Here is a 15,558-nt window from a genome sequence, read left to right as displayed (position 1 = left end):
CCCCATCACTCCTTTGTGTAAGAATTGTTGAGACCTAATCGCCGCCTCCTTGTAGATACCGGGACTCAGCTATGTGATTCCATCTGTCGACTCAGCTATGCAAACTCAAGATCCAGTGAAGTTCCGCTAGAGCGTATTACGTCTCTTCAGAACGATGCCATCTAGGCTATACACCAGCCACAATACTACATCGAACTACACCATTTTGGGTAGATGGTATTAAAATAATAATGATGAATACTGAAATTGAAGAGTGACTGTGGAATGGAGGGAAAATGAAGAACCCCGATAAAAATCCTCAGGAAGTTTGGCTTTATCTAACGCAAATACAACTTCGCCACAGTGGGGATTTGATCCTGGGTCCGCAGTCATCGTATCTCAGTACTCTGCCGACTAAGGATTCGTAGATACTTTGTACAATGAGGAAAGTAAAAGGCAATCTCTGAGATGTTTACATTTTATTATGTTTAAAATTGTACATACAGTTCGAATAAATTCAGTTTTTGTTTCAATTTTAACTCTGAAGTCCGTATAATACTACGTAGAATACAACTTTATACATTAAAACTAATTAGTAATAATGTACCAGGTAACTCTGTTATATTTTTATTTCTGTCGTAATGAACATAGCATAGAAGAAATTACAGACTGACTTCAGGCAAATTATGTGCAGAAAAACACAGAACAAACCAATTAGTAAATCTGAAAGCAAATGATACAATTTTTTGTCAATGTTTTATTTTCTTTGTAATCAACCATTCTTATCCAGACTGAAATTTGTATTTTTTTTCCCCCTAAATTAACATTATACAAAAATTAAAATAAATAAGTGAATTAACTGATTTTCTAAACTTCTAGCTCAATTCCTGAGATATGTTTTAGATCAAGAGGGTTCTCACACTTTTCTCTCTCAGTGTACTGAAAAGACAGTACTACATACCAGAACAAATATAGGGATTTACCGTAAACTAAAGTACTTATTAAAGTTATTAGATTTAAGAATTACAAAATATGTCCTTCATGAGAAACAAGACGCTATTGATGACGCTAGTTTTTTTAGCATCAGGAACAGTTTTTGAGTGTTATTCTCAGGTCATGTTCAACTTATTGTATTTGTATTCCTGGTGTTGTGGAAGAGAAGGCCTGATAGCCTTAACTACACCAGAATAAATAAATAAATAAATAAATAAATAAATAAATAAATAAATAAATAAATAAATAAATAAATAAATAAATAAATAAGTTAAATAAGTTAAATTAAGTAAATTAAATAATTAAATAAATAAATAAATAAGTAAATAAGTTAAATAAGTTAAATTAAGTAAATTAAATAATTAAATAATTAAATAAATAAATAAATAAGTAAATAAGTTAAATAAGTAAATTAAGTAAATTAAATAATTAAATAAATAATTAAATAAATAAATAAATAAACTTTACACTTGTTCTCACAAATACTAAAGAAGAAAACTTATTTCACATAAGTATGTTGTCGTGAAAGACAAAACAAAATTGTAGGAATCTAAGGGAGGAACATCCACATGAGAATATCATACTAAATTGTCTTTGTCGTAGCTCAACTGTAAGTGACTCAATCGTGCGCCAAAAGACGGTGTTGTAGGTATCTCATCATGCGTTTCGCAATGTGTTTTTCATCAATATCTCAGAAAGTTGTTTTTGGCACTTAGCACATTTAGAATGTTAGGTCCCCAATTATGGGTACTCCTTTTCCTTTTGAATAAAAAAAAAAGTTCGGAAGATTTGTTTTAGAAAAAAGTATGAAGGCCACTATCACAAGCAAGCTTAACTACTACTTAGACCTATTGTTAGCAGAAATCTACGAAGATAAGTTTTTTTTTTTTTCCCCCACACGTAAAAATTGATTTTTTAACCGAAGTATTGAACTAAGACTTTCTGTAAAGAACTAGAACTCAACTACCAATTAATGACAGTGCTCCATTACCTCATCACCACATCGACATTATTTTGTTTCTTGTGGATAATGAAAATACAAAAGCCAAAAACGAAAAACACTCGTTAATATCGCCAACACCAGACCTGGCAAACTGACGGTTGGCCTAACTGCATATTGACAATTATAGTCGCGACACTGTTATTCCCGGCGTAACTCCTTCTCTTTGCTTACGTCTTAGGAAGTGAAGACTCTATAAAGTCTAGGTAGGTAGTATCGTTCGCCATTTTTGTTCTTTCGTTGCCGAGCTACCATACGAGGAATCTATTTGCCACACCGTTAAACATTATCATGTCATAGCTCCTATGATAATAAATCAAACGCACTGTAATTCAGCAAATAATTGAGCGGCAAATAACGTTTTCGTGTGCTTTCTGCGAACGCCAACGAAAGAGCCAAAATGGCGGGCGATTATATTAAGTTTTTATCGAGCCTTAACAAATGAATAACGTCTTCATCAGCGAATCACAAGACGCACACGTTTAAATGTAGCCGACCTGCAACGCGATTGGCTGCCGGAAATTAGAGCGACGGGACTATAGTTACTCGTATTTTTACAAATTTAAAGGCGTACCACCTACCAAACCTCTGCTGCCGCTGGTGGACCGCGCACCACAGTTTTTGAACTCCTTTAGATTGACTTCAATAATAGCTCTTAGTAAGAACTGAATTGCAGCACTGTTACGCACTCTGTAAAAGTGCTGTCTTAATATATTAAATATAGGTATTTGCATATATTTGCATTTATTATGATCTATAAACACAAAATATACCTTAAATTAAGTAAACACTGAAATTAAAAAAAAATAATAATAAATTTAATGCCAATAATCCTAAGCATAGGTGAGTAAAGGAAATATTACAATGTACACTTCTGGCCTTCAATGGAAAAAAATTCACCAATCGTTAACAAATTTTACACAGTTGGCCTCACAGCACATTATTATTATTATTATTATTATTATTATTATTATTATTATTATTATTCTCGTAATTTGCATATCTTTACAATGCTACTTATATGATTCCTGTCTTCATTTATATAATTTCATTAATTCATTTGTAATTCATTTTATTTAAATGCCATCATTTTAATTATCTCACTGTACTAATTTTAATAATTATTTGTGCTATTTATTTTGTCGCATTTGGTCAATGATTAATGTTGACTATTATATTGATTGTATTTCATCTCACTGCCATTTTATATCATTCATTCTCATCATCATTTATTGTTTTGTTTTGTTTTGTATCTTGTGCTAAACTGTAATTGGCCTTGTGCTGTTTTGCACGTTAATATTCTAAATAAATAAAATTAAAATTAAATTATTATTATTATTATTATTATTATTATTATTATTATTATTATTATTATTATTATTATTATTAGAAGAAGAAGAAGAAGAAGAATTATTCAAGGGAATGAAATGAAGACGGTTAACATATTATTAAATGACCAAATAATCGAACAAGAAGTTTTAAATATTTGAAAAGATGGATAAATTGTACAAGGAAAGAAGAGATCGTCACTCTATTAAGACAGTATAAGAAGATGAATGAAATGATAAGAAGAAAGAATTATGGGAAATATATGAGCGACGAATCCACAATATAATTAGTAAATCCACATTGATGTATAGTAGTGAAACTTGAGCATCACAATAGCAGACGAGAGAAGATTCAAGGCCGTCCAGATGAGATTTCTACGACCACTATTAGATATAACAAGAAAACATCAATCACAAAACAAATCAAATAAAAATAAACTAAAAGGAAAACATTACAATGCAAATTAAACAGTACAGACAAAAATGGAAAGAACAACTATACTCCGTTCACTCTTAGAATGGGTTCTAATGTAAACATTAACTGTCGTTGGCATCAAAACAGTCTACTCACAGAGAAGTAGTGCACCTATAATGAGTTAAACAGTATACCATTACTTATTTTTGGTCTGGTGTGTACAGGTATGGTTTTTGGCGGATAAATATAATTTGTTTTGTTTACATTCGGACCTATTCCAAGAGTAAACGGAGTATAGACAGGATGCTAGACAATATACTGCTTTTTATAGCCTACAGATATAAACTTAAAAGGAAAAAGCGAATCGGAAGACCGGCAAAGAGGTGGCAAGATCAATATGTGTGCTTCAGAACGGCGAAAATAAAGTACCCAATCCTTGATTAGGAAGAAGATCTTCCCGAGTTCTTGTTATTGATTGTAATTTTTAGTTGGTTATTTAACGACCCAGCATCAACTAGTAAGTCACTACAGTATTTAACGTCGATGGAATTGGTGATAGCAAGATAGTATTTGGCGAGATGAAGCCGAGGATTCAGCATGGATTATCTGACATTTGCCTTATAGTTGGGGAAATCTCAAAATATCCAACCAGGTAATCAGTCCAAGGGGGAATGAAACCTACGCCCGAACGTAGCTCAGAATCAGCAGTCCAACGCACTGCCTTCTGAGCCACGTCGTACTGGTGATCAATTTATAGCTTATAAAAAGTGTTCTTTTACTTGGTTATTTAACCACGCTGTATTAACTACGAGGTTATTTAGCGTCGATGAGATTGGTGATAATGAGGTGACATTTGGCGAGATGAAGCCGAGGATTCGCCATAGATTACCCGACATTTGTCTTACGGTTGGGGAAAACCTCGGGGAAAAACTCAACCAGGTAATCAAACCAAGCGGGAATTGAACCCTCAATCGAGCGCAACTCCGGATCGGCAGGCAAGCGCTTTAGGCGACTGAGCTACCCCGGTGGCTATACAAACAAATGTTCAACATCTACACCACGCTCCGACCGCCTTTTACCCCAGAAAAGGTAAGTACTCAATTTGGCAGGAGACTGAGTGGATAAAGGAACCGTTCTGGAAGTTTTAGCACGAAAGAAATCCCGCCACTATTCAGGATTGAAGCCTGGATCTTCCAGTCCGTAGCCAGTTGCTCTACTAATTGAGCTACCCAACCGCCACTCACAACGAAAAAGGCTGAAATAATACCATTATCACCATTATCGTTGTTACAAAATAATAAAAAAATTATAAACAGAATAATTACCTCTGAGCTTCCTCCATGATTGTGCTGTTTTCTGCAATAACGACAGTAGACAATTATCAGGCTCCTCCACCCGCGTTATTACTGACTTCAGCGATCAGTAGGTAGTTTTCTTGGGAGCGCTGTTTCCTCCCCTAGAAAGCAAGAGAAATCAATTTATAGTTAAAAATGAATTATAACTACCATATTATAATAAATGCTGGCATAATAACTGACGTCTTTCTTGCCTTCAAAGTGAAATGAATCACGAATACTGGGTGTCTCAGAAGTCCATGCATTAAATTTAATAGACAGTAGAAGAAAAATAAAAATAAAATAAAATTTTTTATACAACTTAGGATCGGTGTTGCGCTTTTAGCCTGCTAAAAGACTTGTTCAGTTGGTACGCCGTTTGGTCCCATCTTATTTCCGGTCCGTCTCAACAGAGAACTACATGCACCTTCTCAAATAAAACTTCTCTCCTTTACTCTGGAGGAAGTTTCCTTGGCAGTAAGGCAATATATTATGCGGTTGCAGCATATTGGTCAACCAGCACATTTCACACACAAAGTTCTTGCGTTCCCATGATAATGTTTTTCCAGAAAAATGGATTGGCACTAGCGGACCTGTTGCTTGGCCACCAAGGTTTCCTGACCTGACTAGCCTAACATTTTTATTAATGTACAGTAGTGGCAAAAAACTGGATAGACCCTTGTAGCTGATTTCAGAGTCTTGTTCACTCCAGAGCACGATAGACTGGTAACCAAGACTTTCGTGGTTCGAATCCTGCATGGGAAGGAAACTTTTTTTTTGTTCCTTATTCAAATTTATTCCCAATACTTTTCGATTGCTGGTAAAATTCATGTTCTGGGAATAATAAGTTAATTAAGTAGTAACATATCGCTGCCATCGAAAAGTATTGGGAATAAATTTGAATACGGAACAAAAAAATGTTTCCTTCTCAGGTTCGAACCACGAAAATCTTAGTTACCAGTCTATCGTGCTCTGGAGTGAACAAGGCTCTAAAATCAGCTACAAGGATCGGTCCGGTTTTTTTGCCACTACTGTACATATCAGCCAGAATCTCAATCAGAGGATAGTATACTGTACGTATAGAGCTAGGTAATAATAGAATTACTGAAATAATTGAAAATTACAGAAATAAATGGAAAGAACATTTATATCAAGAATGGATAATAACAGACAACAAAAAGCAATAGAAAAATACATCGTTCTGGAATACAGAAATGTAGGCATCCAAAGATGAGATGGAATGGCCAATAATACTAAAGTTTTAAACAATACAGATACCACGATTAATGTAATTTGGAGGTTTATACTCGCAGAAGATCCGAGTTAATTCAACTCTGGTGCATGATCATTTAAAAACTGTTAGTAATAAATCAATCTCACTTCTACACATTTTATGCTTACCTTCAGTTTCAATAAATTTAAGAGAATTAGATGTTATATTTCCAAACTTTTCGTACTTCGTCTTCTGTATACAGAAGCCAAGCGTGGAAACTGTCACACCGTATTAGTATCTAATATCACAAGTTCAAAGGACGAATGTCTACTATTATCCAATCAGGTATTATAAAGCCATTTATATTCGCATATCTATTACATCAGTTGATTACATCATCGGAGATCGAGTTCCATTCCTCCGTAATCATGACTTGACATCGACGTGTACCTTTAATACGTAATGAAAGCTTATCTAAATCGGATTTTGATTAGTTTTCAAAGGAACACCGTATCTTCTGAAACACGTTACATTTTTTCCGTAAACATCTTAATATACCAACGCGCGATAGTATTTATTTTAAAAGATAGGTAAAAGATGCAAATTTTTATGTTAACTTACTGTACATTTTAAATTTAATTCATTTAGTGTTCTGCCCAAGGGCAGGTCTTTCACTGCAAACCCAGCTTTCTCCAGTGTTTCCTATTTTCTGCCTTCCTCTTAGTTTCCTCATATGATCCACATATCTTAATGTCGTCCATCATCTGACATCATCTTCTATCGTTCATCATTCCTTCTAATGCAGCCTTCAGTAAGCAGTTTCTTTCTTCTACCCCGAACTCTTCTACCGTTCACCATTCCTTCCAGTGCATCCTTCAGTAGGCAGTTTCTTCTCAGCCATTGACCCAACCAATTTCTTTTCCTTTTCCTGATCAATTTCAGCATCATTCTTTCTTCACCCACTCTTTTCAACACAGTTTCGTTTCTTATTCTGTCTGTCCATGTCACATGTTTCATTCTTCTTCATATCCATATTTAAAATTTTTCTATTCGCTTCGCTTCACTTCGTCGTAAAATCCATGTTTCTACTCCATACAATGCCACACTCCATACAAAGCACTTCACAGTCTCTTCCTTAGTTCTTTTTCCTGAGGTACGCAGAAGATGCTCCTTTTTCTGTTAAAAGCTTCCTTGGCCATTGCTATCCTCCTTTTGACTTCCTGGCAGCAGCTTGTGTTACTGCTTATAGTAGGCCTACACCCCAAGTATTTGAAGCTGTCCACTTGCTCTACTGTCTCATTTAGAATTCACAAGTTTATCTTCTGTATTTTTCTTTCTATGACCATGCTTTTCGTTTTATTTGCATTTATCTTCATCCCATACTGCACACAGTTGTCATTTAGCTCCAGTAGCATATCCTTTAGTATAATTTCCTTTTCTGCTAATAACGCTATAACAGCAGCAAATCTTATGCACTTTATTCTTCTTCCTCCTACTATAACTCCTCCCATGTTCTGAAAACAGTTCTTTACTAAATCCTCCAAGTAGATGTTTAACAGGGTAGGTGATAAAAGACATCCTTTACGTACTTTTCTCCCAATTTCACTTCCTTCTGACATTTCTTCTCCTATCGTGACTTTGACTCGTTGTTTCATATAAAGATTACTGAACGTCTTCTCTCTTTCCAATCCATGCCAATTTTGTTTAGGATCCCCATCAGTTTATTCCAATCCAACATACTAAATATTCAAATATAAATTCAATATAATTTAGTACTTAGATTCCTCATTTACAGTCCACTGTTATTGGTGTTTATTATTTATTTTCTTTCAGAGCACTTCGGATAACTATGAAGGATATTTTTTTACTGCAATATACAGAAACCCCCGTTAATACGAACTCTGTTAAGACGAACACGTCCTTAATACGAACAATTTTCTCAGTCCCGGCTCAAATACAGTGACTTTAATGAATTTTTATTCGGTTAATACGAATTTTTGTTCATGCGAATTTCGAACAAATTTTCGATCCCCAGATTTTTGTCCTCTCTTTTAATCCAAACAAAATAATGACATCCTTTGCAGTTTATTGCATGAGAATTCTCTTCGCTCGCTCTCATCGTACAGACATCAAAGCTCGTATTCATAGACATTCTTAGCGCGGGCTTCCGGTGGATGATCAGCGAACTAACGTTTTTCGTATTCATAACCCAGTGTTAGCGATATGATATCGTCCCTCCTCTGGAAAACTAGCGAAAGTGAAAAATAAGCGTCCCTGCACTTAAGGTCAATATTGCACTATTTAATAGTGCAGCGACCCTGCACTTAAGATCAATATTGCACTATTTAATAGTACAATATATACCTTAAGTGCAGGGTCGCTAATTTGTCAGTTTCGCTAGTCTGCCAGAGGAGGGACGATATGATATAAGGATCTGATGATCAACTTACAGCTGCCATCTACAGATTGCTACAAGAAGCTGTTAGAAGAGTTGCGGAGGAAGAAGGATGAAGTATGGGAGGAGTTTTACACTACTGAGGCAATGACGCGACGCGAGTGGACTGAGACAAACTTTCAGATGAGACACTTAGTAACAGGACTAGCTGTGCATGGTTTCCATTTCAAAATGTGTGTGACAACAAGTTTTCATGACCCAAGAGATACATGCGTGTGTAAACTGTGTGCTCAACCGTGCGACAGATACCATATCACGAGATGTCCAGCAAGAAAATGCTCCATCAGTGAACTTGTAAATGACATATACATCAATGCACATTGTGCGCAATTTATTTCTATTATTATAAATCCTGTATAAGTAATCAGTCGATAGCCGGGGCTAGTTTTTAGCACGCTCGTGGCTCGGGCTAGCGAAATGTCTATGAATAACACCCCAAAAGTCCTTCATCGATTAGAACACGCAAAATATGTACTGCTGTATTTCCCCACGGTAACCAGAGCTTAAAATCTTCTGTGTCCTCTCTCTAGAAGTGTTATTGAATGCTACAGTCATTTAACTGTTAGTTTCTCACGACCATTGTTCGGGTTATGACCTCAAATAAATATACACTGTATATACTTTTTGTTTGTTACGGCCCCAAAGATTAGCACTATACCCTCTTGTGGGCTTATTGTGCCTCAACTATCTTTTGCATAGGAACAATGTTAAAGTCTGAACGGTTGCGCTCCTGCAGTTATCGTGATTCAACTATGTGGTACCATCTGTCGATTCAGCTTGCGTATCTTCATGGTTACGATCGAGTCTCATCACAGTGCCCTCAGCAGCGGCCTCGCCTCAGCCCACATATTCAGACTGACACCATCCATACGCCAGTCACAATACCACATACCGGCACTGTTTTTGATGATGCAATATTGTAATGATTATGAATATTTAAATGTAGAGCAACGGTGGAATGATGGGAGGGAAACGAGAGAGAGACGAGAAAACCCCTCAGGAATCTAGGTTTTGTCCTCACAAACACGATTCCACCACTAATAGGATTGGAAAGCGGGTCCATATCATTGTCAGCCAGAGCTCTGCCGACTGGGCTTTTTAGGCGGGTTTAAAACTAAAAAGTAAGGTTTGTGTAATAAGAGCCACCCACCCCTTAGTGTGAGATGGTAGGGTAACGAGACGCCGCTGATTACAGGTATTGTTTCACTAGTTTGTATAATTCTGATCTTGATTTAAACGTCTTAATACTCACACATTTAAATTAACTTGCTGTGTTTACATATTCCTTACTACCTAAAACGACCATGTTTGCTTTTACTTAAAGATGTGAGTATTTATTTTATTTCTACTCATTTCCAGGTACCATTTATTGTGTTCTAAATTAATTTAAATAATGCTAAGATTATATTATATTAACCAGTCCGAAAGAAATTATTTTAAAATCAATATTACATTATTCACAACTTACACATGGACTTCAACATTTCATGCTCAAAGTTCAATAGCAACTTTTATCAGTTTGAGTAATGAATTAACAGTTGTCAAAATGTCATTTCTGCCATAGAATGAGTGAATTAAAATCATGTGTGAAATAACTGCAAGCTCATCTTACATCTGCAAGTTCATTATTACATTTGAAATCTGCAAGTCATTATTTCATGTTCTGTAATCTGCTACAAAATTGAATTTAGTTTGATAAACAGATATTGTATTTATTATGTAATCTGATACAAAACGAAATTTAGTTTCGATAAACGGGTAGTGTACTTATTATGTAATCTGATACAAAATGGAATTTAGTTTCGATAAACAGGTAGTGTAATTATTATGTAATCTGATACAAAACGGAATTTAGTTTCGATGAACAGGTAGTGTAATTATTATGTAATCTGATACAAAATGGAATTTAGTTTCGATAAACAGGTAGTGTAATTATTATGTAATCTGATACAAAATGGAATTTAGTTTCGATAAACAGGTAGTGTAATTATTATGTAATCTGATACAAAAACGGAATTTAGTTTCGATAAACAGGTAGTGTAATTACTATGTAATCTGATACAAAAACGGAATTTAGTTTCGATAAACAGGTAGTGTAATTACTATGTAATCTGATACAAAAACGGAATTTAGTTTCGATAAACAGGTAGTGTAATTACTATGTAATCTGATACAAAACGAAATTTAGTTTCGATAAACAGGTAGTGTAATTATTATGTAATCTGATACAAAATGGAATTTAGTTTCGATAAACAGGTAGTGTAATTATTATGTAATCTGATACAAAACGGAATTTAGTTTCGATAAACAGGTAGTGTAATCATTATTTAATCTGATACAAAACGGAATTTAGTTTCGATAAACAGGTAGTGTAATTATTATGTAATCTGATACAAAAACGGAATTTAGTTTCGATAAACAGGTAGTGTACTTATTATGTAATCTGATACAAAACGAAATTAGTTTCGATAAACAGGTAGTGTAATTATTATGTAATCTGATACAAAACGGAATTTAGTTTCGATAAACAGGTAGTGTAATTATTATGTAATCTGATACAAAAACGGAATTTAGTTTCGATAAACAGGTAGTGTAATTACTATGTAATCTGATACAAAACGAAATTTAGTTTCGATAAACAGGTAGTGTAATTATTATGAAATCTGATACAAAATGGAATTTAGTTTCGATAAACAGGTAGTGTACTTATTATGTAATCTGATACAAAACGGAATTTAGTTTCGATAAACAGGTAGTGTAATTATTATGTAATCTGATACAAAACGGAATTTAGTTTCGATAAACAGGTAGCTAGTGTAATTATTATGTAATCTGATACAAAATGGAATTTAGTTTCGATAAACAGGTAGTGTAATTAGTATGTAATCTGATACAAAACGGAATTTAGTTTCGATAAACAGGTAGTGTAATTATTATGTAATCTGATACAAAACGGAATTTAGTTTCGATAAACAGGTAGCTAGTGTAATTATTATGTAATCTGATACAAAACGGAATTTAGTTTCGATAAACAGGTAGTGTAATTAGTATGTAATCTGATACAAAACGGAATTTAGTTTCGATAAACAGGTAGTGTAATTATTATGTAATCTGATACAAAAACGGAATTTAGTTTCGATAAACAGGTAGTGTAATTACTATGTAATCTGATACAAAACGAAATTTAGTTTCGATAAACAGGTAGTGTAATTATTATGAAATCTGATACAAAATGGAATTTAGTTTCGATAAACAGGTAGTGTACTTATTATGTAATCTGATACAAAATGGAATTTAGTTTCGATAAGCAGGTAGTGTACTTATTATGTAATGTGATACAAAACGGAATTTAGTTTCAATAAACTAGTGTATCTATTTATGTTCTTAGAGCCTGCTGTTAGTTTTTTAGTCTACTTTAAATATTAAAAAATTATTAGTAATCTCAATGACAGAGACTCTCATTCCAGAGCATTATTTAAGTCATAGTTTGACATATAGGCTAGTCATTGTCGTTAGCATACGTTTCTTATTTCAGCATATATTGTAACAACTCAACAGAATTTCTTACTTATAATCGCGAAAGAAAAGCAAGGAAAGTCATCTTAGGTGTTCTGATACGGCAGTGATTTACCGAATTTCCAAAGCTAAACTTTAATGATTTTTTTTTTCAGAAATGCAGTAAGCAGGTATGTAAATAGGCCCACTTTGTCGTTTTTACAGAAAATTAAAAAGAAAAAGAAAAACTAAAATCGAGATTAAGATTCTAGTGTGGTAGAACAGTTGTTATAGCAACAGATATTTCTAATATTTATTTTTTAAAAGGTAATTGACGTTTGTAAGAATACACTAGGCCTATTCATATTGTTAGTGAACTTTCAAAACTGTGGCACACGAAAAAAATAAAGAACTCGCTAAAATAATCACTGAAAGGCACTATAAGAAAGATCGATGTGAACGCAAAGAGCTGCAGTCCATCCATCCATCCCAAATACTGCTGTTTCTTAAAGAAATATCATTAAAATTTGAGCCCATACTCTGGCCTTGGTTTTAGGTCCCGCCAGTATACCATATTATTATTATTATTATTATTATTATTATTATTATTATTATTATTATTATTACTAACAAGCCCACACAGCAAAAGACATAGCTCATGTAGTATAAAGATTTTCTTTCTGATCTCTAGCTTCGTTTGGGCATGGGTTTTGATTCCTGCTTTAGCTGATTACTTAATTACGTTTCTCGAAGGTTTTCCGCAACTGTAATGCAAATTTCACGTAATTCCATAATGAATTCTCGGCCTCATCTCGCTATTATCAATTCCATCGTCCCTAAGTAACCTCGTAGTTGATACAGTGTCGCTAAATAGCCGACTAAAATCAGCACAAATTCTCTCACTTCTCTTTAACGCCTCAATTTTGTGCTGCCCTCCTGGATTTGTGGCCCCTAGAGGCCTAGACTATAGTTTAGGATAGCCTAGTGGTAAATACTCCTTGTCTCCTATAAACCATACAACCTGCAATACTGCCAGAAATAACTAACCACGTGAGATTGTCAGGGTCGCGCATGATCAGCAACGGGTTTCCCCAAATGCAAACCACCCAGACACGTGAATCACTACTCACTTTGTTTAACTTTTAGAGATAAGGACATTTATGCAGATTTTTGCAATTTATTTCCCTGTCTTTTGTTCCAAGGCTAATTAGTAATGCGATTACCGATTCCTAGGAAAGCAAGTACACAATCGTACCTACTGTCATATCCGGTTATTTTCTGTCTAATCAGACTGCAGCTGTTTGATAAACTCACCGTAATTTTAAAGTGAGTTTATCCTTAAGTTATCTCTTTTTTTTCAATGTAAAAAATAACCCAGCTAATAAGTATACCGGGTGATTAGAAAGTTTGTATTTTAACTGAAGAAGTTCAGAGGGAAGTCGAAATATATTTTTCGAATAGAAACCTGCGATCTCCGAAGTAATAGTCAGTACAAACTCGTAATGTCAGGATCTACGTTGTGGATGTAGCTACCTAATCATACTTCACACCTTACTTATTGCCGCCATGTTTGCATAGGGAGATTTACTAATTTTTCAACAAGATATTCCAGAGCAATTAGAAAACGTGCACTTATCCTACGTCAGCATATGATGCAACAGGACGGAACACCAGCACATTTTACTTCTGCTGTAAGGGACTCTTTTAATTTCGGATATTCCGGGCGTTGGATCGGATGAGGAGATTCGGTTGAATGGTCAGCCTGCTTCTCTATTTTGATCTCTCTTAATTACTTCTTCTGGGGACATATCTAAAACCTCATTTATGAAACACTTTTAGGTAGAATACTTGCAGCATCTGATGTGGTTCGGGAAGTGCCTGCAGTATTTGGGAAGAGCGCCCCAGAGTTTTCTTCGACGATGTAATACCTGCACTGAATTTCGTGGTCGCCAGTTCACAACTTTTGGTGTAATACAAAATTAATTGTCAAGTTCGTGTAAACTTTGCCTACCTACTTAATTCTTTTAACAAATTATTATTACTTCATTGCTATTTCTGATATTCTCAGAATTTTACTGACTCAGGATTACTTTCTAAAGCATGAGTTTATTTTATATTTTTGTATTCCAATCTCTCTGTAAGCTTCTTCAGTTTGAGCACGACCTTCTGAATCACGTTGTATATGTAATATTTCAATCAAGATATATTTAAAGTCAAAATCTTCAATGAATACAGCTGAAGGGTTTTTAAAAAGAACCACAGTCCAAAAAAAAATGCAAATTTGAGATATTAAGTATGCGGTGGGCGTATTGTAGCGACCATCTGCTGAATTGGTTGTTATTAGTGAAAAAAATCATAGTCTTATGTCATAGGAGTGAAAATTTTCGGTGGTTTTCATAAAACAACCACAGTCCAAAGACTTTTTTTGTGAACACACCATTGTTCAGAACGATGGTAGCATTTACAAATATCCCATTCATATCATATTGAAACATTTATCCATATAATTTTAAACTATAATAGATTGGCAGTACTACTTCTTACGTACGCGGCAAAAGCCACCTCGTCACACCTGTGGAGTAACGGTTAGCGTGTCTAGTCGCGAAACCAGGTGGCCCGGGTTAGATTCCCGGTCGAGGCAAGTTACCTGGTTGAGGTTTTTCTGGGGTTTTCCCTCAACTCAATATGAGCAAATGCTGGGTAACTTTTGGTGCTGGACCCCGGCCTCATTTCACCGGCATTATCACTTTCATCTCATTCAGACGCTAAATAAACTAAGATGTTGATAAAGCAGTCCTCTTTAGGTGTAGAAGTAACCCCATTGAAGAAACGTAAGCAACGAAAGGAGAACCAGAATATAATAAAGAAAAAGAAGATTAAATAAGATGCACACTTTATCCACAACAAAGAATTTTTTCTTAAAACAACCATTCTCCACAGTTACCTACATTTACACATGCACTTCTATGAGACAATTTAAGTTATAAATGTAGCTTCAGTTTTCCCAAATTCCTAAACACCTTAAGAAATGGCATTATGAATTTCGTACTTAGTATCAACAACATCCATGCCACATAGTTTTTTTCGTTTCTCCTGAAAATTTATGTTTTTAGTCTATGGTTGTTTTTTTTTAAACCTTCAATTACGTAAGAACACACGTGTTCAACACAAGCCCATCATTTTAAAAAGTGAAACAACTTCCGCTTGATTATGTTATCGCAGTGGATGTGGGAGAATCAGTATCGCCGACGACGGCTGGAATAACACGATTGTGGACTTGCATTATCGCCCACTGTTGAAAAGTGTATGGTACGTAGTGATAAGTTATCAAACAGTATTCTCTTAT

The 15,558-nt window shown here is 34.7% G+C and overlaps 1 protein-coding gene across 6 annotated transcripts in view; it reads right to left on the bottom strand.

Annotated features, from left to right (window-relative positions):
- LOC138716370 (sialin-like) overlaps positions 1-15,558 on the bottom strand; it is a 211,494-nt gene that overhangs the window by 31,554 nt on the left and 164,382 nt on the right. For all 6 annotated transcript variants that reach the window (XM_069849389.1, XM_069849388.1, XM_069849391.1 and 3 more), the window contains one exon: positions 5,041-5,171. In XM_069849389.1, coding sequence (XP_069705490.1) covers positions 5,041-5,057 — 17 coding nt within the window. In that variant the 5' untranslated portion in view covers positions 5,058-5,171. Of the gene's footprint in view, positions 1-5,040; positions 5,172-15,558 lie in introns of those variants that run through there.

Source organism: Periplaneta americana, chromosome 16 (assembly GCF_040183065.1).
Source record: "Periplaneta americana isolate PAMFEO1 chromosome 16, P.americana_PAMFEO1_priV1, whole genome shotgun sequence".
Taxonomy (NCBI): domain Eukaryota; kingdom Metazoa; phylum Arthropoda; class Insecta; order Blattodea; family Blattidae; genus Periplaneta; species Periplaneta americana.
Note: the sequence above shows the minus strand (reverse complement) of the source record. Positions and strands in the feature narration are given on the sequence as shown.